The sequence below is a fragment of the Zootoca vivipara genome, chromosome 14 (genome assembly GCF_963506605.1).
Source record: "Zootoca vivipara chromosome 14, rZooViv1.1, whole genome shotgun sequence".
Classification (NCBI taxonomy): Eukaryota; Metazoa; Chordata; class Lepidosauria; order Squamata; family Lacertidae; genus Zootoca; species Zootoca vivipara.
Window position 1 is genome coordinate 40,178,041 of NC_083289.1, and position 25,501 is coordinate 40,203,541.

Below are 25,501 nucleotides of genomic sequence, written 5' to 3' on the forward strand. Positions count from 1 at the left end.
ACCTGGATCCCAGCTTGATATCCTGCCTTGTTAGACTGGTTTGAATAAAACACCCATACCTGGTTTGGATACAACCAGCTATGGTTAAAACAGGTAACAACTAACCATTTTTACATGTCTAAAACAAGCCAGCAAGTCTCCCTAGGTTATGAAAAATTCCCATTATTTTTGCAAGCCAAAAGCCAACTTAGCAATGAAATGTTTAATATATTGCCAGCCATGACCTGGCCATAGCTGCCAAGTTATCCCTTTTTTAAAGGGATTTTCCCTTATGCTGAATAGGCTTCCTCGCGAGAAAAGGGAAAACTTGGCAGCTATGGACCTGGCCTGATCCTGCATATGGTTGTCTTCAAATGCCATGGGCCAAGCAGAAAGGAAGCAAGAGGGCACACTGGCCTGCCAGGTAATTTAAGGTATGTAGGAGTGCAGTTTCAAGGAAAAATGATCCTTATAAGAATAAACTATTCCCACTGAACATCCAGCAACATACCAGAGCACACACTCCATAAACTTGAATGTTAAAATCATCTGAAGGGAAGGGAACAAGTTTTGCTCCTCTAATTACCTGTTCAGCAACGGACATTCTCCTGTTGGGATCCAAGTCCCGGCCCTCTAACTTGGCTTTGACACGTTTCCACACACTTACTGCATATGAATTCCGCTCTTGCACAGCTTCAAAAAAACAAAACAAAAAAAAAACATCAAGTCCATGCAAATCTTAGGTGTGCTGCTAATTACAAAGCCTATCTTTCTATATAAATTTAATCTTGCTACTTACCTTTTCCTGTTTTGGGGTCCCTGATGGCTTTTTTAGGACTAGAAACAACACTCTTTCCAGCGCCTGTAATTACCCCCGGTGGAGTATCTGCTGATGGTGCAAGGGTTTTCTGAATTAACTTTCTTGTATTCTGTGACATGACCTCTGGCTGAGTTTTCTGCCCCGTATTGCTGCGGACCGCTATCAACAAATGAAAATAAAATATTGAAAACGCTATAAAAAGGAACCAAATAAGTCTTATTCATAATCAAAGATGACAACATCTACATTCAAGCTCAGTGGCATAGAAATTAGATTCAATGTATTCCTTATTTTACCTGCAGCAAATGTTGGTTGACATGTAGCAACAGATGTTGGACTTGAGCATTCATTTGGTGTATCCGTGATTAAGGGAGATGCAAAACTCACTAGATTATTGTAGACACTAGGAAAAATAAGGAAGATTATCAATATTAATCTTGACACATCACCTATCTGGAAATCAAAAATCAGAAAGACTGTAAGAATGTTAGATAATTCAAATGTATTTTGGCACAGTTTGAGAAAGTTTAGATGTTTAGGCTCTGAAGATGATGCATTACAACAGGGGTGGGCAACTCCCAAGAGACTGCGGTCTACTCACAGAGAACCCCTTTTTGGGGTTCAGGTCAAAGTTGTTGAGCTTTTTCTAGGAAGGAGGTAAAATGTTGAGCTTTTTTTAAGGGGAGCCACAGTTGTTCAGCTTCTTTAGGGGGAGCCAATGATCTACCAGTGATCTACCACAGACGTCCAGTGATCTACCAGTAGATCATGACCTACCTGTTGGACATGCCTGCATTACAATATTAAGCAGCTTTTGTGCTGCTTAAAGAAAATTAGTAGGTTTTCGAGAATAAGAAAATACATAAACTGAGGAAATTATGTGTTGAATAAATTATGCCGATACAATTGCATCACACTATTATACTTTTCTCAGCCAGCAAACAAACATACACAGAACCACATAACAAATAAACTGACTGAAACATAATCGCTCCCTCCTAATAGACTCCGAGCTCCATGGGTGTTCAGAGCAGGCGAAGGAGAAAGAGAAGCCACCGGCAGGCAGGCAGGCGAGCGAGTGAGCGTGCGCTACAGGTAGGGAGCGGGCGGGCGGGTGGCCGAGGCCTCTGCCTTTCGCTCCTCCGCAGCCCCGCTCGCTGCAGGCCGGCCTCGCGGCGGCGGTCATCAGGACATGATCTAGCGGCAGCGAGCACGGGGCAACGAGGCCGGCGAGGGCCCGATCTGGCGGTGGCGGCGAGCACGGGGCAACGAGGCCGGCAAGGGCCTGATCCGCCGGTGAGCGCGGGGCAACGAGGCCAGCGAGGGCCCGATCCAGGGGCGGCGGCGAACCCGGGGCAGTGAGGGAGGTAAGGCTCCGGAACGAATTAATCCGTCCCCAATGAATTCCTATGGGAAACATCGTTTCGATTTACGAATGTTTCTACATACGAATGTGCATTTGGAACGGATTAAATTCGTAAGTAGGGGTTCCACTGTATAGGCAAACTTGGCCCTCCATATGTTTTGGGACTACAACTCCCATCATCCCTGACCCCTGGTCCTGTTAGCTAGGGATGATTGGAGTTGTAGTCCCAAAACATATGGAGGGCCGAGTTTGTCTATGCCTGCATTATATTCTTTGCTTTTAGCCAAATATGCAAATTTACAAGAATTCAGAGAATGTCTGCTTACCTTTGACTCTGGGTTCTCAGTTCTTTCAGGGTGGGAGTAATTTCTTGCAGCATTTCAGTATGTTCCTGACTGCGAACCTGACCCATGGCCTGAACTAATGTAAACAGAACTGTCTGAATATTGTCTTGCCATGACTTATATTCACCCAAGAACTGCCTAACACTATTCTCATAGGGAACATCTTCACCATCTGCCAGCGCTGCTTCTTCATCCTGTAATAAAATAACATTTATTATGACTTCACTATTGGAAACAGAAGCTTGGAAAAATGATAATTTTTATCCACTATTTATCCACCTCCCCATAACTTCAGAAAGTATTCCATGAACATCAAAATGTTTTCTGTTCTATTCCCACATCAATGAATAATTGGGCATTACCTTTGCCATGGCTTTCAGCAAGTGCTTGACATCCCCAAGTTGCCTGTTGTGTCCAGTGAGCACAGTTTTAATACTATCAACCAGATTCTGAATGGTTTCGCACACATTTTCTATTTGTTGCTCTCTCTCTATTTGCACGGTTCTCTGGGTAGACGTGTCCTGCGTCAGTTGCTTATGAGCCAAAAGAAGCCATTCTGTGCTACCAATAGGATGGTCGAGATTGGTGCCCTGTAACAAAACAAGTTTCCAAATACCAGTCAAGCTACTGAAACTCATCTCCAAGCAAGGCCAGATCAGCTCCCCATTGAGCTATTGAGGTTTGAGCAAATTACTGTTTGCCAGTCTAAACTCTCAGTGTTCTTCTGAAGCCAGATACTGTTTCCCCGAAAATAAGACACTGTCTTATATTTATTTTTCCTCAAGAAGACACACTATGGCTTATTTTCAGGGGATGTCTTATTTTTAATTATGCGACCAGCCTCACCTATTCTTTGGTGCCCTCCAGAACTGCACCTATCACTATGTCTTATTTTTGGGGTATGGCTTATATTGTGCAAATGCTTAGAAATCCTGCTACTGCTTATTTTATAGGTATGTCTTATTTTGGGAAACAGGGTAGTTTAGTTCATAGTACCCTGAGCTTCTTTGCTTAATGAGGTAAATAAAATCAATACATGTATTAAAGTCTGATTGCAAGACACTTGCTGTTAACCCCCATCCCAATTATAGTCTTAAACGAGCACAGGCATTTTGAGGTGTGTGTTGTTACTATAGTTTGCAATGGCTCAGTTCAGACTTCAAAGCAAACAGTGACTAAAATAATACCATGATTTATCATGAAGGCTGAATTGATAAATTGGCTAGCAAGTCAGCACCAGAAACTATTTACAAATCAAGGTGTGCAACAAGTTTAGCATGGTATCTGTACTGACAAGCTATAGTAACAGTATTTGCTTCACTCCCAGAGATTACTGTGCCTAGAGATGGGAGTGATGAGCAGACAGAAAATGAACACCACTGAGCAGTAAACAACCATTGTTTGCTTGTAAATTTGCAAGCTCAAGACCATGATCTGGATTCTACACTAAGGTTAGACAACACAATATGGTTTGGCATGTCTGAGTTGAGACAGATGATCCTGTTAACACACATTAGTCCAACCATTTTTTAAATACTCATGCACTCTCTCCTTGCTTTCCTCATTCAGGCAATTTGATGGTTGCTGTTTTGCAACATTCCAATAGCAGGGAAATTTTGTTTTGTGAGAAGTCAAAGAATTTTCCAGTTCTCATTTGGAAGGAAGCTATGGCTTTCATAAACCAGTTTTCCTGAACTAGGAAATGAGAGGGAGAATCAGAACCCTCAAGGAGAAGAGGAAGAGTGACCTCAGTGCACAGTTCTTGCAGCCTAACATGATTTGGTATTATATGTAAAAGAAGCCAATGCACTTTTTTCCTGCCCACTGCACCCCACCCATTGTGTGTGTGCGTCTTACACTCACCACTCTGTGAAGTAAACAAAGCTCCAGTTCAGAAACTGAGCTGTTAAACTGTGAAGCAAAGGAACACATTTGCTGGCAACGTTTGACAAGTTCAAACAAGGCAGTGTCTAGGTTTAAGGCTTCTGCTGTTCTGGTACGCAAGCTTTCAAAATGAATGATGTTGCTACAAAGGAAGGTAACCTGAAAGACAAGGCACAGAGAGAAAAGGTGCATAACATTCACACACAGCTTAAGCTTCTAGATTTTATTTTCAAAAAATGCCCTGAAAGGCTGCCAGAGGAAACTGACTACTTTATTCAAAACATATATATTCTAGTGCTTTTCTGCAGTCACACCCAATTCCAATTACACACACACACACACACACACACACACACACACCTGGAGAATTACAATTTTTGTTGAATCATTCAAAATTTAGCCCACTAGGACCAACAAAATATTTTGAGGTCTGAGACTTGATTTCATCTTTGAAGTAGCAATTTAAAATCTAGGTTTTAAACTGTCTTGTATAATTTTTATGTTATTACAATGAGCCGAGAAATTATGGGACCAAAGATTAAACAAGGTCTAAACTGAAATGATCAAGAATCACTATGGAGTTATGATCTATATTATACTATCAAGAGATCTAGTTACACCACAAAATAAGTTCAGAGCAAAATAACTAAGATAATGATATCAAATGTGATTAAAATGCAACTCCATTCAAAGTATCACAAATAAAGAAATGTGACAATATGTACTGCTAGATAGTAGTACACACAAATAACTAAATCCCAAACAGCCCTTTGTATTTTGGGACCTCATTAGTGTTCACTCCAAAATAGCTCCCAAGATATGGCAAATGCTTTTCTCCTTAAGCCTGATCCCATCTGATAAAAGTTTTTTGCTCTCTTATACACAGAGTTGTTAGTGAAAATCAACTCAAACTCATCACATCATGCTATTTGTAGTACCTGGCTGGCTCTCTGACTTTCCTTAAGGACAAGATTTCTTCTTTCAGATATTGTGGCATCAAAATCTTGAAGAACTGGTGCTAATGCTGGATTAGCCCCTCCTGCCCACTTCAAACGCTGCTCAATACTTGCTTCAAGTGCTGCCAGCTTTTCCTGAGATTGTTGATAGAATGAAAATCAAGAGCATTAAATCTTACAATTTTTGCTTATACCTGGGGCATGAACAGATGCAATTACTTAACTACTACGGTATTATAACAAGGGCAAGGAATCCAGCATATTCAGTTCTGGCAATCAGCAGGGCAAACTAGTACGGTATATATCCCAACCAACAAAATTATATTTTCAAAATGTGCCTCTGTGCAGTATCAGTATCCATGTATTGAAGAGAGAAGGGTTGCGTCATATACACATTTCCACATATCCAGCCACTAGCTGACTGGATGACACTGCATCGTGGGACAACAGAAATATACAAAATTCTAGAGACTCTCCTAAAGCAGTACATAAGATACTGATTTGATAAGAGTCAACCTAAGACACTCGTGCACTGTACCCCTGCCACAGGTCCCTAGATGCAGCTATCAAATCTAGGGTACACATTGCAGGATGATATTGGCTCAGATTCTTATGACCAGCTTCCAAAGTGATCAAACTGTGGAGGGCTATCAAAAATCACATCACCAGTCACTACAGATTTTCAGCTTAATATAAGAGTCTGAAGAGTTCAATCTTGTAAAAAACTGTTATTAAAGATTTGACTTTAATTCAAAACGCTGAACATGCCCCACAGTAAAGTAGGATCAAACACTGTTATAGTTGGGGAGATTTGTATGACTTTAAAACAAGGCACTCCAAACATTCATTACCATTCTTGCAGTTTCAGTATATTTATTGTAACAATGGAGCTGGAAGACCAATATTCCCAAATACTGATAAAAGACCAGCTATTCTGCTTCCATATTTTTCCTCAACAGTCCTCCACTGCTTCCCCCATGGAGCAATGAAGAAACTTACCTGAACTGCTGCAATTGAAGCTTCAATCTGCCCAAGAGTATGAAGTTTCTTTTTCATACTGGCTAAGATTGCGGACCGAGGTGGAGGAGAGACTGTCATGGCTTGTGGGCGATTGATGAGGAGATCTTCATGCTGCCACTTTTGAAAGGCAAGAGAAAAAGATGTTTCTATTCAATGTTATGATGATGATATATAAATGGTAAGACTGAGAATTTCAGTGAGATACGGCCCCAAGAGCCTAATCAAGATGCATAAGTCAACAGCTGTGAACATTTACAGAGCCGTAAGCAACGAACATAACCAACATAAGAAGTGTTTGTGTTCACACTGTCTGTAAATGTGAAATGACAGCTCTTTTGAAAAATTGCAGCTATCCCGCTTCTAAAATCCTTAAGCACACCGAAGGTTCTGATTGTCATTCCTCTTTGCTTTGCTTTTTTTTTAAAAAAAGGAAAGTTGTCAGAATTCTGACTCTGCTTTGCAGAAAATCCAAATTGTACATTGATCTGCTGAGAGAAACATGATGATGTCATTTAATAATTTTGCTCCACACCAGCATGACAATTCAGCTGTACCCAACAGCTACAACAGTACAGTGGTACCTCGCAAGACTAATGCCCTGCAAGACAAATTTTTCACAAGACGAATGCGTCTTGCGATCTGATGGTGACTCGCAAGACGAATTCGTTTTGCGAAAAATTCGTCTTGCAAATCGTGGTTTCCCATAGGAATGCATTGAAATTTAATTACTGCATTCCTATGGACAAAAAAAAATTTCAATGCATTCCTATGGGAAACCGCGATTCACAAGACAATTTTTTCGCAGAACGGATTTAATTCGTCTTGCGAGGCACCACTGTAGCTATAAACTTCATGACTGTTAGTCCTAGGAGGGATTCTGCCTAGGACAAAAGGAAATTCAAAGTGCCCTCAGAACCAGAGCACAAGATCTGCTGGAAAGTATTGTCAAGAGGCCCACAGGAAATCCACCCTGCAGGCTTTCAAGAAGAGAGGTTTCAAGGGGCAAATGGACAAAGTGGGTGGAATAAAGAATCTCAAATCCTCATGCAGCCATTAAGTTCACCTCATATGACGAAGAGGGCTGCTCCACAGATCAATAACATGGAAAACAGCATGAAGCTACTTCTAAATGTACGGTACTGTTTAAAATCTGAAGAGGTAACTTCTCTCCACAACTTAGGTATGGCGCCAAAGACAATTAGTTTATTATGCAACTTTCCACATCTGCAGAAAATATTCAGAAATGAAATAAAAGTTTGAAGGCTTACCTGGAACATAGCAATGTGTAGTTGCACTCTCTGAAGGCTAGTCTTACAAGAAGAAATACTGGTTTCAAGTCTCCGCACCAGATCGTGCTTCTTCCACGCAGTATCGTAAGAACTGGCCAGCACTGTTGCTCTGTTCATAACCAACTGTGAATATTTGCCAATTTGGATATTGTGTTCTACAGCTTTCTTGCACAAGTCATCCACTGAGACTTTGCTTTCAGCCCCAAAATCCTTTGCCTCTACTTGAGCAATTATATCTACACCAAGAGCACTAATAAAACTGCACAATGTAAGTCCCAAGGCTTGATTGGGAAGGCCGATTAAAAGCTGCCGGACAAAGTCAGCTGTGAAGGCTTTGATTGGTTTGGCCATTTGGTCTTCACTAAAGCAAGAATTCCGATACAAGGTTTTCACGTTTACCATTGGCACTGGTCCATTCATAGAGCTCTGATCTTCAACTGAACTTACACCTTACAAAAAAAGAAGGAAAAAAAGAAACAGCCATTGAACAAATACCTACCGACCAGCAATCTAGATTGAATTTCTGCTCTAGAGAGCTGACAACATAAATTAACTGCAGCCAAGATTACAATGGCACTCTTATGAAATGCAAATGGGCAAGCTCCACGCTGACTGAAATAAATATAAACCCCATTTTAACAGGCTGGTACATGCTTTAAGGCACACTGATTTGGCTAACTCCACAATAGCATTCCTGAATTAATTAAAAATGTTCCGGGTTCTTTTCTAGGGGAAAATGAAAACTTGGAAGCAAACCTCTGTTTTGCTGCCTTCCAAATAATGCCAAAATAATTCAACACTCAATACATTCAATAATATGTACTGGTTCCATCATAAAGCAAGTATGGAAACATGACAGAGGAAACATGAAAACTCTGGGTTTGCTCTTCACAAAGAAAGCTTGAGCAAGCATGGAAATAAATTTCCTGTGCTTACTGGCTGCCTTCTGCACCTTTTAACCGGGGTGTTTTGGGGTTTTTTGGTTTTTTGTTTTGGTAACAGGTTAATACTAATGGTACTGCTAGAAGTATAACCCGTGTATTCTGAGAATGCTGCTACTGTAGTCATTACATCACAGCTTTAAAACTTGCAGGTAATACAAGATGAGAATCTGCTGAGCCCAATGTTTTATTTTGTTTTAACACACAGATACTTTTATTTGTAATTTCACTTTAAGATTCAAGGCAGATAACAGGCCTTAACTCTACCCAATGAGACGTAAACTAGGAATGTTGTATGCACTTACCTGAAAGAGTTTTAGAAAAAGTGCCACAGAGTCTGAAAAAATCCTTTATTGTCTGCAGTCGTTTTAAAAAGAAAATCTCTTCTAAAACCTGCCGATTGTTATCATCATCAAAAAAGTTAGTTTGGGTGCTGCGAGCTTCCCTGATTATGTCAATCTTACGCCAGGCAACAGGTATTTCCATCTTGTTTAACTGAAAGAAAATAAGAAAAATGTTAGGTCATCTGCCAAATACAAAGACCAAATGATGTGTGCATGCGTACATCACGGCAACCTGGAAGTGGCTGGAAAAGGGTGGCATGGACTTATGTGCGCTCTGCATGGCACGCAATTACTCGGAATGCAACCCCCGTGTGGATCAGGAATTGCCTGTGCCTTATTTCCAAAGTTAGCTTTAGTAATAACCTTTTTAGTAGTAACCTTACCTTTTCAACTAATAAGCCAAATGCTGTTTCCACTTGGGCAAACATTCCATCAAATGCTACCAACAGCATCTGGCCTGCTGACATTTTGGGCGTTTCGTCAACTGAGCCATTCCTTGGCTGAATCAGTTCACCATACTGGGCGTGAAGCATCCTAAAGAAAGAAGCAAAAAGGGTAGTTAGGACCTGAATATCCAAATAGTTTTAAGGACAAGCACTATAGCAGGAATATCATTTGGTTAAAGAAATGACAAATAACTGACTAATCCTTCAGCACATTTCAGATATGCTAAGCTGTAGCTTTTTTTAAACCATGGCTAAATTGTGAATGTGGGTGTCTTGTGGGTGTCACACAGGGCACAAACAAGCCACCATATGGCATGTTGTCTTATGACCCATGATTGTGGGCTGTTTCAAGCTAAGTCTTAAAGCAAGCATTTGCGCCAGATACAACGAACCCAATGATTTACCTTGCAACATCAATACAATGAGTATGTGTTTCTTCTTCAAGCCCCATTGCTGCGTTTCTTAGGTAAGCTTGAAGAGACTCAACCAGAGTTTGCAAAGGAACATCAGTAACTTGTTCGATCAGGTTGTCCAGTTCATTAAGCATGCTCTCCAAAGTATATTCTCCTTTCATTAAGCACCTAAGCGCTTCTGGGAAAATAATCTGACGGAAATTTGAATTCAGCTCCTGGCAGAACAACAACAACAAATGCATGAAAACAAGAAGATAACAGCAAAGTATCTGATGGCTATACTACCATTTTTAAGAGTTTTCTAAATATAATGTGCTGCTGGTTAATAAGGAGAAAAATGCAAGTGTTTAGAATATGCTCTCAATTTAAATAATGCATGTATACTCAGAAGTCCGTCCCCTATTCTCAGTGGGTCTTACTCCCAGATAAACCTATTTAGGATTGTAGCTTTATTCCAATTTATTCCAACTTATTATAGCTCACTACAAAGGGGTTTGTACATTAACATGAGCTGCTACAAACACACGTTGTAGATATATTTCACCTGAAGTGAGATGTAAACTCCATTAGCTAGGTGAATAGCTTCTGATGCTTCAACTGGATTAGGAATATCTAAATCCTGTGGAACCAGATGACACTGTTTCAGTAACTGCACAAGACACGTAACGTTCCCACTCATGCTACACAGCTCCTCCAAGAACCAGGCTCCATCTCTTGAAGTCAGGTCCACCAGCTGTTCTCCAGCGCTGGATGCCGCACCTTCCATCATTAGATTACGTCTAAATGAAAAGGATGTTTGTAAATAAATAGAAGTTTTTGTTCCAATTTATGCATCTTAAGCTTTTAAGACCCATTAAAAAGAATACTATTGCATTTTCCCCTGTATAACATGACCCCATGTATAAGACAACCCCTATTTTTGGGAGTCCAAAATTATGAAATTTAAAAATTAAGAAAGTTGTTGAGCTGCTTTTTGATGATCCCCCGCTCTGGCTCAGGGAACTAGTGCCGTAACTACCGGGCTCCAAGCCTCGCTTACTTACCGTATTAACCCATATATAAGACAACCCCCAATTTATCACTAATTTCCCCCCAGAAAAAAAAGGTTGCCTTATACATGGAAAAATGTGGTATATATTTCTAGATAAAGCATTTTCATGAATTATGGTTAAGTAAATTTGATACATATGAAATTAAAGGAATTTAAATCCTTGGGAAATGTATTTTTGAAGAATGAGTCAAAAAAACAAAACAAAAAACCACCACCTCTCGTCAAATTTTGCAAGCATCTCACCTGGTAAGAGTGCAGAGAGCAGAGATGATAACACTTGCTAAGCTCAATGAACCCTCTTCTCCATTTTCATGAAGAAAGACCTTAATGCAACGCTCAATTTCTTTTAGCTGTTCCTCACACACAGGAACAGTGACTGCTTCTTGCTTCAAACGTTCCACTTGTCGGATAAGCCTGCTGTTGATGTCTGCTGCATATCGCTGCAAAGTCATTTCTGTAGTAGTTATGAACTGGCATGCAGATGGAGGCGGCTGAGGAGCATACTGAATTTCATACCTGACAAACAATAAAATTACAAATATTCATTTAAATATATATATATATTCATGCATTTTGTAATGTGATGCCTGGCAAATGCCTAGCATCATCTGTGCTCTACACCCTTAAACACTTTCATTTTCTGTTGAGATACATGAGGCAGAGAAATACTTAACATTTTACATGTTGACACATACACAACACTTAACTGAGCTCAACTTTGCAGAAATTAGTATGGTTTATTCTGAGAATTTATTTTCCCGCTGAAACTGAACTACCAAAGACTTGAAATAATTTAACCCTCCCACTTTCTGTGGGTGCAAACAACTGACAACTTACTTCCGGTAAAGATCCTGACAGCGTTCTATTGTCATGTTAACAATCAGTTCTTCCATCCAGGTCTTCCACTGCTCAATGCGGTGTTTCTGAAACACTGTTTTGGGGTACTGAAGAGCTACAGTAGCATAGTTGTGTAGCTGTTCAAGACATCCACGCAGAACAGATCGCCTCTGCTGAAGGAAAGCACCAACCTCACCTTCTAGCTGCTCACACTGGCTGATCAAGTGTGCTTGTCCAGCATTCTGAAGGAAGGTAGTTGCAGGGACATAACTTGGAGGACCTTCAAAATGAACCATTAAAAAAAGAAGGATGTTATAACTTAACTACAGGGGAGGAAAATGTTCAGGGGCAAAACATGTTCAGCAATAGCCTTGCACATATTTTAGACCGTAACTTCCATCAGTCCCAGTCAGCAAGGTCACAGATCAGAGGAGATAGGAGTGGTAGTCAACAACATCTGGTAGTCTACAATATCTGGAGGGCACCATGTTGGCTACCCTTGTTGAAGCACACAGTATGGTTGGCCTAGATTAACCTGATATCCATTGCATACCAATGCAATGCATTCCAAAGGCAGCAGACATTCAGCAGCTGACTGACCAGTACAGTATTGTAACAAATAAGTATCCTGGACATATAAAAATGTTAACCCTTTGGAGTAAAAACAAAAACACCCCCCAACACCATTTTACTTGCCCTTAATCTGCCACCTTGCTCTGCCTCACAATATGGACAATGGGGCAAGAGGGGGGAGAGAGAAGGAGGACAACCTAATTTGTTTCATTACCAAGATCCATTTGGGTACTGATTTCCTGAAGAAGACTTGCAAGCTGAGTTGCTTCCAGATTATTGAAAGCAGCTTGGTAATGAGATATCCACTGCTCAAATTCATTCAGTTTCACCTGGATTGCTTCTTGTACTGCTCTCTGCTGAGATTGCAGCTGAGTGTGTTCAGAATATCTGTGTTAAAAAGGAAGCCACATTAAGTGATTTTTTTTCCAACTCCAAATTCTAGAGAAACATATGCAGTTTTGAATTTCCATAAAGCATTTGAATATCTAAACTAAAGTGAGATTTCACGTACCTGTTCTGCAGTGTGTGACATGGGTGATCCGCTGCTTCTGCTCCTTCCAGGTAGGCACTCTCTTCTAGTAATTTGCCTTGCAATTTTTCGACGTCAGTCAACTGCTCTTGCAAATTTAAATATTCCCCTAAACTGCCATCCAGCTTAGGGAGCACAGCCAGCATCTCATCCCTGTTCTTAAACCAGTTGACCTGTAGACAAGTATTATTTATGTTACTTAGCTATGAATAACACTTGCTAACACTTTTCACTACCAGTATCACAAGTGGAGTGAAACTGATATTGTTATCACTAAATTAGACTGAGTATTAAACAAAGAAAAAGGTGCACAAGTCACACATTTTAAAACTTAAGAGCAAAATTAATGTTTGAATGACAGGATGGCAAAAACTGAGTCTCCAACGTGGTGCTCATGGTCACCACAGCATCTTCAAACAACCACCTAACCACCCATCAAGGCCTCCTGCCTCCATGGTATTTTAAAACTGAGGTTTTATTGGGAAGGTTGCCTGCTTTGTCAAGGGGGGGGGAGTGTTGCCTACTTTTTGTCTGTTATATTTTGATGGGATGTTTTGCCTGTTTTTGTTTGTTTTCGGGGTTCTGTCTATCATCAGTCTTTCCTTCAGTTTCTCAGATTACCCAAAGTTCCCCTGGACTAGGACTGCCACATGTCTGGATTTTCCCAGACATTACCGGGATTTCAAAGGCCAAATTGACTTCCGGGGGGAATTTCCAGAAGGCGGCGCTTTGTCCTGGATCTTAGGCAAGTCAAGTGAAAAATCACATTTTCATAAGAAAAAAAAAAAGAACTCATGTTGTGAGTGTATGTATTTCTAAAGTTACAGCATAAATGGATTCACTAAGATGGAAGCGTGGTTGAAATACTGTAATCTAAAACCTGTTTTGAGTTAATTCCTGCAAGCAACTTTGCACACTGTTCCTGGAATCTAAAGTAACAAGCAGATACAAATAAAATGAATTTTTGAAAGGACTGAACATACCTTTATTTCAGCGACTCTGGAAGAGAAGAGGCTACGTGTAATGTCTCTTTCCATCTCTCTCTTGCTTTGCTTGTTTTCAGCTTGCTGCCCACCTCCACCATACACTGCTCCAGCAAACCCTGCTTCTCCCCCTGCGGTCCAGTCCACAAGTGGGTCATAAACAAAAGCTTCCAATAAGGTCAGAAGGGTTTCTCGTCCTCGCCGCATGATGTGCAGAACCTGTTTTTAAAGTGTATTAAATGTATCATTTAAAATGTGCACTTGCAATTAGCTACCAAGCCCAAATCCAGTGTTAGGGAGCTGTAACCCAACTTCTGAAAGCATTCAGTGGCAAGCCTCCGCAGGCTTTCCTGGGGAGGGCATTCCACACTTAAGACCACTACTGAAAAGCCCCCCCCCCATAAAGCAAAAGCTTCAGTCACAGAAATTCAAGACTTCCTTAAAGCCTACCTGTTCACAAGAAAGCCTGAAAACGCCTTCCACTCCTGTTACTCCAAATGCTGTTTCAATATTTTGTGTCATCCGGAATGGAACTTTCTCAGGCACTCGAAGGCTTTTCCCTTTCTCAAAGCAAACATTATAATCTATGTGAACAACTTCTCCAGTAGTCATGTCTATAAGAACGTTGTCCAGATGTCTGTCTCCGAGGCCGATAATGTAGCCAACCATGGACATAACTGCAGTGGATCTTGCATAAGACTGGGAAGGGGGGGGAGGAAGTTTCATCGTTATAAATCTCTTTTCCCCCACCATTTAAAAAAGTTCACTCTAAATACAAAACTACTAAAAGTTTTTTTAAGGGGGGGTGTCATTATATAGCTTAACTATAAGCCACATGCTCCTTTATCCAAACAAAGGCTAATTATGCTCAAGGAGAAGCACCAGGCCAGGGAGAAGAATGAGCATGGACACATTCCTATTTCTACTGTCCGACTAACAGATGTGGTATAAGAAGCAAATGAGGGATAGGTACCTATTGCTCTCCAGGTGTTGCTGGACTACAATTCCCATAATTCCCTGTCCATTGGCCATGCTGGTTGGGGCTGATGTTAACAATTCCAACAGCATGTGAAAGATCACAGGTGCCTTTCCTGAAGCAATGTATGTATGTATGTATGTATGTATGTATGTATGTATGTATGTATGTATGTATGTATACATGTGATCCTCAACAAGCTGTGCCTCTCCCTGACCCCAAAACAGACCACTACCTAGTGGGAAAGCACATCTGCCAATTTTACTTTCGAAATTAAGTGGCATCCAGAGCAATAATGCAAGATGGTCTGTTCTTCCATTGAAATTATTCTGAAATAAGGGGAAACTCTTCAGAAAAGTCATTCAGGATTTTTACAAGAATCCACCAAATTTAGATGGAAAGCATGGTTGTGTGTGCACATAAGGCAAGGAGATATTAGACTAAACCTACTCAAACATCGAGATTCTATTAGGAAAGGTCTCTACATACCTGTGTGACTCTCCACCACTCATCAGGTGTAGTGCATGATGACCAAAGTTCTTTAGCAAGAAGATTGGGAGGTGTTACTTCCATTAACTCTTCCAAAACAGACTTCATTACATTTAGAGGCCAGTCTCGACGGGATACATCCAAGCTAAGCCCAACTGCCTTCAAAGCTGGTCCAATCTTACTATAGTACAGTTCACTAGGTCTAGGTACTATTCCAGGATTCTGAGGAGTCTGGTATGAATCTTGGGCCTGAAAAAGTCAATTGCACAGTTCAACTACTATTCCATTATATATTAGGTCGGAATCAACATGTCATATATTTAAACCCTGGCTGGAAGATTGTTTGCAACAGATGAATAAATCTTTGTGTTCACATTTAATATATAGGGTGCTCCTTGCTACTGACCCTTTTGCAGTTCCAAGCTAAGTCAATTTAAGCAGAATTAGCTGGGGTGGGGTGGGGGAGAATGTCTCATGTTGCTTCCCAATTTCCCACTCTGCTTTCCAAGATCTCCTGTTGCATTAAGTGCTGTTGCTCCAACTATTATTCCCCATGGCTGCTATATCTGTGGTGCAAATCGACACCAAGACAGAAGACAGGATTCTTATGGCATCTAGGCTCTGGTATGCACCATCCCTTTCCTGCTCCAAGAATATGCCAGTATTGCTTATCTTAATGAAAGCACGTCTGCTCATGTTTTCCATATAGGCAGTACTGGAATCAGGAGCAATTCGTCCCAAGGACCAAAGTTCATGTAGAATGTCTGCCTCTTTCAGATTTCTGCATCTGGGGTGGCAGAAAGACTGGGAGGTGCCTCTAACTCCAGACTCAGCGAATCTGAGTGTCTGCATAAGCTACATAAGCACCTCAGTGTCTGCATAAGCTACATAAGATAAGAGACACTGCACAGAGCAGGTCTGAACTTGTGCGTACAACAACACAGCATGTTTAAAAGATACGAGTTTCTATGATCTGCTATCACACTAGAGCAGAGTTCATAGATGTCCTCAGTCCAAAACCCAGCATTCCAATTTACAGCTCTGCAGACTGAGAAAAGGACACATACACACTGTTCAACACACATACAACATTTAACACACACACACGTTTCATTATTATGATCAGGTGTTCTAATTAATCTCTGCACCTCAAATTAATTTTAAAATAACCCTTATATGACACATTTCAGCATATACTTAGAATTTTAATCAGAATTTTGATTCTGTCTCAGTAACCGTTAATACTTTCATGAATTATAATGTAAAATTACAGAGTTTACTTCACAACTGGTGCCAGCATGTATAATGTAGTCATTACCTTTTGTGCCTGTAAAGCTGCTTCTCGCTGCTGCCACCTTTTATAAAGTCCAAATAAAGGAGTGGCTCCATCCACCCATTGAATTAGGCCTGATCGTGTTCCTAGTGGTGTAACAGAGTAATGCCTGGCATGGAAACGGGGTGTCTCTTGGCGATTTATGGTAGCAAACATTGTATTAACAATGGATAAGAACTGCATGATCCGTTCATCAAGATGCAGGTCTTCCAGTCCTGCAGTGGAAAATAGACGCAAACCAGACAGTATGTAATGTAACTGGAAAGGGGAATGCAATATATCCTCAATTAAAATGTTTTCTGCTTAGGACAAGGAGAAGTTACAGAATGTTCTCACCTTTGAAAAGGTATGGGTAGTTTTTCCCATCTGAGCCCAGAAACAAGAGCTTCTTGGGCTTGGTTTTAGTAGGCAGAATTGTTATGGTGCTTCCTACACTATGAATTGTGACTGTGTCTCTGGCAGATACTTCTCCAGGGAGAGCTATTTCAGTGTTAGTCATGGCAGCCAGCCAGGGGCTTATTTCCTCGAGGCGCAGAATGTAACTGGCCCGCTTCTGGGCTCTCTGTTGAAGACTGAGCATTACCTATTTTTTAAAAGACACAAGGTTGAAGAAGGTGAGGTCCAGACCTTTGCATGGTTCCAGTCTATCAAAATACTGGGTTGTAGTCAGTGCTAACCCTACTCAGAGTAGACCTGCTGAGCTTAACTGGATACAACCCACTAATTCCAAAGGAATTCACAAAACTGAAGACACCTTAGAAGGCGCCTGTTTGGCTTTTATTGGCTACTGCAGAAAGGTGTTGGGGGCTGCATCCCAAAAGTAGCCACAATTACCCAGAGACCTAAACACAGCATTCCCTGCCTCCCCCCTCCTTGCTCCTCAGCTGATCCATGAAAAGCAGCTGAGATGTGAGGGGGGCAGTTATTTTTAACCCCCAACATGGGAAGTGGGATAGGCAGAGCCTGCCACCCAGACCTGCGATGGGATGAAAATTGTTCCCTCCCCACTTTTCATATGGCCAATCTGAGCAACATGAACCTCTCCATATAGCCGTGTACCACATTGGCAGAGGAAACTGTTGGTCTGACTGGCCCAGATTTTTTCCAGTGGCACAGTCGGGAGGGTGGGGGAGAGAAGAAAACATATAGATTGAAGTGGCAATGGCCGTTTGCAAATGTCCTCATGGGCTGAAAAAGAAGGCAACCTCTAGCGTAGCATATTTAAGAACTAATGATATTTCTAGTCCATTTTTCTATTGCTTTTTCTAAATTCTCTACAACCTAAGCCTTGGCACTACACAAAAACCATAAATATTCAAAATTACAACAGCAGCACCCTTTTTTTCCTTCATTCTTCCATAGCAGAGAAAAATACTCCAAGTTTTTGTATTATTGGCAAGAGAGACATACTATACCTCTTTAAAAGGAATCCAGCTGCTTCCAGGCTTTGCAGGATTAGATGGATTCTTTAGTTTTTCTAGGGCATTTTCAATTGCATCTCCATAGTTGTCCTGAAACCACTTCTCATGCGGTGTTTCAGCAGGAGCCGCAGTGATGCTCCTCACATGTTCCAAAGCAAATACAATGGGCTTCATTAGGGCGGTGTGCTTTTCACGCATGATGGCTATTTTTTCCTCTCTTGGAAAAAAAAAAAAGATAAAGGAGTTGGCAAAAGTGTCACTTGCATTTCAAGTGTGCTGAAATTTCTAGATAATTACTACCAAAAACAACAAAAGGAAGATTATAGATCTTTTACCAAAGTAGCTAATAACTTTAAGTGGAGTTGTGTGGAACTTTGTTATTTTAAAGCCAACCATGAAAAAGAATGTAAATAAATGCATTAAACACACACACACCCCAGATTATCTAGAATAAGAATGTACACTACAAGATATTGTGTCTCCAGAGTTCTCCAAAACCTTGAATAGTGAGAAACAAAAGGAACTGAGTATAATTTGCTGAACACCCAAAAAACCCTTTCCACATCAGTAGGGACACTTTCTACTCCCTTTGTGGTACTTTAGTATCTTAAGTAGAGGTGAATTAATATTATAGGGCTGTTTTCAAGATGTGATTGTTCTTTGGGCTACAAAAATCACGACATGCCATTAAAAAAATAGCACCATTAATTATCAGGAGGAAAGGCTGCCCATTTGCAACACATATATACTTTGCCCATATACACTTTGGTGGAAACATACTTGCGCAGAGTGTTGTTGTTCTGGACTCTCTTTACTTCATCTTCCAGCTGCTGAATCCGTCTAAGGACATACATGTGCTGTTGCAAAAGCACTCCCAGCCAAAGTTCATCCCAAAGAACAGTGACTCTGCGCAATTCTGCTACGAGCATCTGAACCTGATTGATAAGAAAAAATATTTGTGCATTTTTAACTGTGCAGTTGCACTTCTAAAAGTCTCAAGGTCTAATTCCGAGAGTAAATATAATGGATTTCTTCCTGCGTAAGTACACAACACATAAAGCACTTGATTCTTTGACTCCAAACATAAATATCCCCAAATTCTGGCTGTACTGCAATTATACCTGCAACACCATTGTTGGATTTGCAGTTGACAACTTCTCTACAATCTTGCTGTAGCAGTCTTGCATCATCGCCTGGTCTTCATTTAGGCCCATTTTTGGCTCATCCTTTATGCTCTCTTGAGAAGCAGGGGGACTTCCCTCATCACACTCACTACCCAACAACTCTTCACCCTGGATGTTACCCAAAAAGGTAGGTATTGCTGAGGGGAATTTGCTCCCTAGGTTTTAAAGAGAAAATATTAGGTCAACAGGTGAGGTCAAAATACAAAGGCCAGCTAGATGCTGTAAAACTCTATCTTTGACCAGCATTATAACGGTTTGCCTTTGACTACAACTCTGTGTGCTCATGAAAGAGGAAACTCTCAAAATACTGTGAGCGTGTTTAAGTAACACCAGTCACACTCAGCTGTGTGACAAGACAGGAAAACTATGCTGAATTGAGGTCTGACAACTCTAGATTTTGTAAAACCAGTTAATCTATTGAAGTTAAATCCAGGTATTGGCAACAGTGGAACTGCACATCTGTGAGGTAGCTCAGCTACAGCTACTAGAAATTCTTAACTGTAAAGATGTTAAAAGATAAAAGTGTTAAAGAAAGGTAAATTAAATGAGGGTTGGGCGATCTTCTGAAATGGTACGTGAAATGAAGGATGGAATTGGGATGGGCAAATATAAATATGACTTCCAAAACATACCTGAAGCTTGAGATTCGCTGCTAAGTGAAATAGTACCCACAATTGCAGGGTATAATATAAGGTGAGGAGAATCTTGTGCTACCCGACAAAGAAGATTACAAATGCTCTGACGAACATATACTTCAGGATGATTTAGACGTGAGAAGAGTTGAGGAATAATACCTTTATGAAGATAAAAGCACAGAAATAAGCTTAACACAGAACACATTTGCCTCTCTTTTTTTCATTATTAAAGGGCAACATAAGTTTACTAGATTTTCAAGTAACTGGAACAAATGTTATTCTGCTACCAAACAGTGGAGACAGAGGCTTGGGAAGGGGCACTCTTTGTGGCAGCCCCTAACTTGTGGGATTCCTTCTCAAAAGAGCCTAAGAACTTCCATACCTCGCCATGGAGCTGTTGGGGTGGTTTCCAGCCCATGTTCCAGATACTGCCGGAGTTCTCCAGCATGTTTCACAAGCAGCCTCAGCAGCCTTAAGGTTGCCATTACAATCACATCATCAGTACTCTGTTCTGAAATGTTTCTTAGATGCAGTCTGGGATCATCTTCATCCAGAGGAACCTACACATGAAAACAAACAACCTCACTGAACATACAGCTCTCCCACAAGCCCCAAAGACTTTAAAAACGTAACATAACAAAACAACTTTGCTTACATCACTAGTCAAAGTGTACAGCATACCTGACCAGCATTGAGTTTAAGGAAAGTAAAATAGGCACTGCATGAGAGTTTATAAAGACTGAAGATTCTGTCTACAACTTTTCTCCACACTTTGATTAGGCCCTCAGTTGAATTTTCATCAAGGTCTGAAAGCCAAGGACAGCTTGTCAACAACTGCCGCCAGATGACATCAACCATATCATCTTCTTCATTATCTTCATTCTCTGAAATCTGAAGAGTTATGTCTTCATCCTAAATTAAAGTTAAACAAAAATAAACAATTTTATCCATCACGTACACACTTACAAATAATGGCACTATTCACTCCTCTTCATGTATACATAAATCATTTGTCAAATTTTTGCCTTTGAAGCAGTGTCTCACATTTTAAATAACCAACCTGTAATAAAAGGTGGCTTGTTTTTTCCAAAGCTCAAAAAACTAATATTCTATCTAGCCTATTTATGCTGGTCTTATTAGTGGCATTTGCCAATCTTATTAAACATAATCAGCTCTAATCACTGAAAATACTGGCTGGGACTGATGCAATTTGTAGTCTACAGCATCTGGAAAGCACCATGTTAGCTACCCCTGACAAATGAAATGCTTCTGAAAGTTAATTTATACTAACCTGAATCCCAGCTGGCCGGCACACTGCCTGTCCAAGGATGCCATAGATTTTCTCTCTGTCTTCTTCTGTAATGTTTTCTGGAAGTAGGCTGTGAACTTCAGATTTCTCTCTTGGCAGTAGACGAACACCTCCCTGACTGTATAACACCACATATTTTATCAACTTTGAAAGTAAGGAATAAGCATGGTGCTAACATATATTTGCTACACTGTGCATTGACTTCTAATATGCTAGCATTTAAATTACTTGCTGCTTTAGGTTAAAACATCATCTCTGCACAAAGGCTTGCAACTGTAAATTGCAATTCAGTGCTGCAGAGCATCAGCAACAACTGTAGTTACTTCCAAGCTATGACTGCATTCAGACACAATACCAAGTCAGAAAGTATGGTCTGTTTAACTGTGCTCAAGCTCTTCTTAGTGCAAGAGAAGAAAAGGCAAGCAACTGCAAAGTTCTTTAGAGGAATGGAAGGGCAAAGTAAGTGATTTTATCTGGAATGGAAAGAGAGTATAGACTAAGGTGCAGAATCTTGGCCCATGAGGCTGTTTTCCCCAAACCATCCCCACCTGTCCAACACCTGACATCATAAGCAACAGCAGGAAGAGGACTCTGCTCCTAATGCACAACTGGAAGCCTTTAAAGTGTGCTCCCTAATGTGCATTGGCAAAGGGGACAGTATGCTTTGTTGCCCATCATCTGGCGGGTGGAAAAGCCAAATGCTGCTGGACTGGCTGCAATGGAGTTTCCTCATGCCTACAGAAAGCAAGTTTTGACTGTGAGGTAATTGCTGCACAGGGCTTGCAAAGAACTTTGCACAGCAGTTCCCACCAAACAGCCAGCTTTAAAGAGAGCCTTTAGTTTATTATCCTATATAATAATGTCCAAGTTGTCCCTGCGTCCAAGCTGTCCCGTGTGTCCCTGGGTCACTGCGCATGTGCCCCAGAGATACAGGGATTGGACAGCAGAGACTGCGCGTGCGCACTCTCCCCCCCTGCCTCCTCCAACCGCCGCTCCCGCCGGACACCGCCTCACTTCAGGGCACGTCAGGGAAGCGAGGGTGGAGGCCGGCGAAGGCCTCCTCACAACCCTCCCTGGCCGTGAGGAGCGGCGGTTGGAGGAGGCGGGGGGGGAGTGCGCGCGTCCTTCCTGTCGGCGGCTGGGGGAGAGGAACGGAGGAGGAGAACGCAGCGCTTTCTCCTCCTCCGTTCCTGTCCCCCTGCCGCCGACAGCAAGGACAGGTCCCAGGGTTCGGAGAAGCGCTGCGCAAGCGCTTCTCCGAACCCTGGGATGTCTCCTTGCTGTCGGCGGCTGCGGGAGAGGAACGGAGGAGGAGAACGCAGCGCTTTCTCCTCCTCCGTTCCTGTCCCCCTGCCGCCGACAGCAATGACAGGTCCCAGGGTTCGGAGAAGCGCTGCACAAGCGCTTCTCCGAACCCCAGGATGTTCTAGCGCCCGTTATTAAACGGGCTGAAATACACTAGTTCCTTATAAATCTGAGGAATTCAAATTCTAGTATCCAATGGCTCATCAGAAGAACAAAATGACCCTCTGTGCTCTCAGTCACTGCCATACTGTAAGCCGCGTATCTATACCTCCTGGGTTTTCAGTAATGGGAATCATCTTACTCAGCCAGCAAGGTTCATACATTAGCAAGCCATCTTGTTTGACAGGAGAGCACAATGTTAACCAGGAAAGTTTCATAGTGGTAGGAAAATCACTTAATGTGAAACATGTTCAGAGTCCATTTTGGTTTTAAAAAGTAAGATTTACCTGGCATTATCAACTACCTTTCGTCCCCATCTATAAGCCCAGCTAGCAAGCGCTGCCCATGATTTGGCTACTTCAGGTGCTTGTGCCGAAGACAAGCGATAGAGCTGTCCCAGGATGAAGTCAGGTTCTCCAACACCAATGTTTACTGCAATGAAAGAACAAAGCATGAAGGGGATGTTTCAAAAAGGTACAATGGTATGTACCATCATCCTCTGGGCACATGATTAAACTTCAGGCTTGCAAGATTTGCTTTGCTTTTTACTAGAATACTGAGGTCTACCAAGCAGAAACAACGAAAAGTAGTGGCCGGGTCACATATAGCCTAATGCAAAATGGTACCTCAGGAGCACAGCCAACTACCCAAAGAGCCAATCACCTGCATATTAATGTTCAAAACTACATCAAAGTTATGAAAAAATACAGCTCTGACAGTCCAATGGGATGGGGGGTGTTGTTACTTGCCAGAAACCATTGCCAATCTGCTGCAAACCATCTACCAGCTGATCCTAAATTTTGCTCACTCCAATTCCAGAGAAATTTCCAGTTTTTGAGTGTCTAAACTTGGGAGATATAGATTAGCTTTAGCTGGACCAAATAGCCCAACACTTCAAATACTTAATTTGAATTAGCATGGCGAATAAAGAATGCCTAGATCTCAGCCCTGTAAAACATTTGTACAATGATCTTTGACACATAGATCTTGATAACTGCCCTCCCCCTTCGAATAGAAGAACCTAAATTGCTGCCCAGCCCAGTAGAGTGGACAGATAATAACTTGGTTGCACCCAGGTGGGGTTTCCATGAAAGCTTTTCATCCATAAGTAATCCCAGGTATATAAACCTATGCACTTGCTCGAGGGTATGACCATCTAATGGGCTAATCTGTCAGGGACTGCATGGCAGAAGCCACGACTGACAGGATCACCCTTCTCTCTCCCCCACCCCACCCGAGTGGGACAGCTAACTCTTGCCAGAGAACTTTCAAAATTAGGCAAAGGGCTGCAAAAAACTAGGCAGAGGCCACATTTCTGCCAAGGGCCACAGGTTGTTCACCTCTGGCCTATAATTAATGTTGCCTCTTTCTGAACAGCATGGAACCACCATATCAAACATGTATGCAGACAAAGCAGAAAACTAACAGGGGAACTTTTATACCTGTGGATTCACTTTCAATCCTGGGATAGTCCTCTTCAATGGTGTTAGCAGATGGCAGGTCAATCAAACTATAGATGTTTTTAGATAATGTGGAGAGGCCAGCAAGATTTTGTTGCTGCCGTGCTCTGTAGACTTGCTTCAGCTGCCCTGAAATCTCTTTCCATTCGGCTTGGATCCATTTGGCTAGTGTAAGAATAGACTTGGCTACAGCGTATTCAGCTTTGGCAGATTTGCAAAAGCAGATGGCACATGAGCTCAGCATTTCCATTGCATGGGTTGACTGGCCTGGAAAAAAAGTAAAATTAATATCATTTTAGTTGCATAATCAGTTTTTATTATGCATGCTTCAGAGGACACCACTGATTTTTTTATTCCCAACTAAGTTATATGTGGAGAATTAATTAATGACAGGAGCCAAGAACCCACACATTACTAGACCCATCACCCCAAAGGGGTCTGGATTTGCATTTCTCAAAAAAGAAAAGAAGTTGGTCTTCCCTATCCTGGCCATGCTCCCATGGCAAGTCACTTTCGAAAACTGAAGAGTTTTAGGAAATAGTTCCAAGTATGGCATGTGGGCTTACAATGTCAAAAGAATCCACTTGTTACACGGGGTTGGAGCCTTCTTTTACTCAGAGTAGATCCACTGAAATTAATAGACCTAGATTAGCCATATCTATTAATTTCAATATCAGTAGGACTAACACTACATGCAGAGACTCTTTGATAAACCTACATTACTTTATATTCTGATGCAATAACCCCATAGAAACATTAGCACATACCCAGACATTTAAAAAGTCAGATTTAATTCTTTTTATCTAAACATTTAAAGTTTGACTGAATTACACAGGGATTTGCAATACAAACATATAAATGAGACTTACCTGCTGTGTATAACAATTTCGTTTTTTCAATTTCAAGTTCAGGACCCCATTTCTCATCCATCTGAATTGGTGTTGAGAGTTTTTTAAAGTGCTGGACTAAATCTTGGGCCATTGTGGTTTTTCCAAGCTGAACTTCACTGCACTGAGCAAGCAACCGTGTTGCCAAAGCAACATTCCCACGTTTTCTAGCAAATCTTGCAGCAGTTAGTCCCAGTTCCATCAAATGGCTTCTGACTGGAATACTTTGCTCTGAAAGTACATATAAAGCCAGAAATGTCCTCTGAATCAAATAAACTGTTTAAACTTATATACTGATTACTGTATGGGCTTTGTATGTAATGGTTATTTATTGTGAATGAAATGTCATCAATCTTATATATATATATATTTAGTATGAGTTTTGAAGCTGCTTTTGTAAATTCTGCTACACAGCTGTACATTAAGATGGTCCACTGTGGAATGAGAAGAAGAAGAAGAAGAAGAAGAAGAAGAAGAAGAAGAAGAAGAAGAAGAAGAAGAAGAAGAAGAAGCCGCCAAAAGTGTCTTTTTAAAAGTTCCTTATCTTTAAACAGTATTGCCATGGACT

General features: G+C 41.2%; 1 protein-coding gene across 2 annotated transcripts in view; it reads right to left on the minus strand.

The window, feature by feature from the left end:
• Window positions 1–25,501, minus strand: part of SMG1 (SMG1 nonsense mediated mRNA decay associated PI3K related kinase) — a 72,120-nt gene that overhangs the window by 2,940 nt on the left and 43,679 nt on the right. For both annotated transcript variants that reach the window (XM_060282549.1, XM_035130581.2), the window contains exons 30-61: window positions 24,916–25,164; window positions 24,029–24,313; window positions 22,874–23,018; window positions 21,105–21,240; window positions 20,495–20,725; window positions 20,196–20,373; window positions 19,811–19,972; window positions 19,116–19,333; window positions 18,775–18,929; window positions 17,989–18,211; window positions 16,910–17,156; window positions 16,559–16,788; window positions 15,241–15,489; window positions 14,226–14,474; window positions 13,776–13,994; window positions 12,775–12,965; window positions 12,478–12,650; window positions 11,691–11,970; window positions 11,097–11,369; window positions 10,347–10,581; window positions 9,794–10,017; window positions 9,327–9,477; window positions 8,905–9,094; window positions 7,638–8,107; window positions 6,349–6,486; window positions 5,332–5,484; window positions 4,373–4,552; window positions 2,872–3,099; window positions 2,492–2,703; window positions 1,096–1,202; window positions 779–958; window positions 566–672 (exon numbers count right to left, since the gene is read on the minus strand). In XM_060282549.1, coding sequence (XP_060138532.1) covers window positions 566–672; window positions 779–958; window positions 1,096–1,202; window positions 2,492–2,703; window positions 2,872–3,099; window positions 4,373–4,552; window positions 5,332–5,484; window positions 6,349–6,486; window positions 7,638–8,107; window positions 8,905–9,094; window positions 9,327–9,477; window positions 9,794–10,017; window positions 10,347–10,581; window positions 11,097–11,369; window positions 11,691–11,970; window positions 12,478–12,650; window positions 12,775–12,965; window positions 13,776–13,994; window positions 14,226–14,474; window positions 15,241–15,489; window positions 16,559–16,788; window positions 16,910–17,156; window positions 17,989–18,211; window positions 18,775–18,929; window positions 19,116–19,333; window positions 19,811–19,972; window positions 20,196–20,373; window positions 20,495–20,725; window positions 21,105–21,240; window positions 22,874–23,018; window positions 24,029–24,313; window positions 24,916–25,164 — 6,668 coding nt within the window. The remainder of the gene's footprint in view (window positions 1–565; window positions 673–778; window positions 959–1,095; window positions 1,203–2,491; window positions 2,704–2,871; window positions 3,100–4,372; window positions 4,553–5,331; window positions 5,485–6,348; window positions 6,487–7,637; window positions 8,108–8,904; window positions 9,095–9,326; window positions 9,478–9,793; window positions 10,018–10,346; window positions 10,582–11,096; window positions 11,370–11,690; window positions 11,971–12,477; window positions 12,651–12,774; window positions 12,966–13,775; window positions 13,995–14,225; window positions 14,475–15,240; window positions 15,490–16,558; window positions 16,789–16,909; window positions 17,157–17,988; window positions 18,212–18,774; window positions 18,930–19,115; window positions 19,334–19,810; window positions 19,973–20,195; window positions 20,374–20,494; window positions 20,726–21,104; window positions 21,241–22,873; window positions 23,019–24,028; window positions 24,314–24,915; window positions 25,165–25,501) is intronic.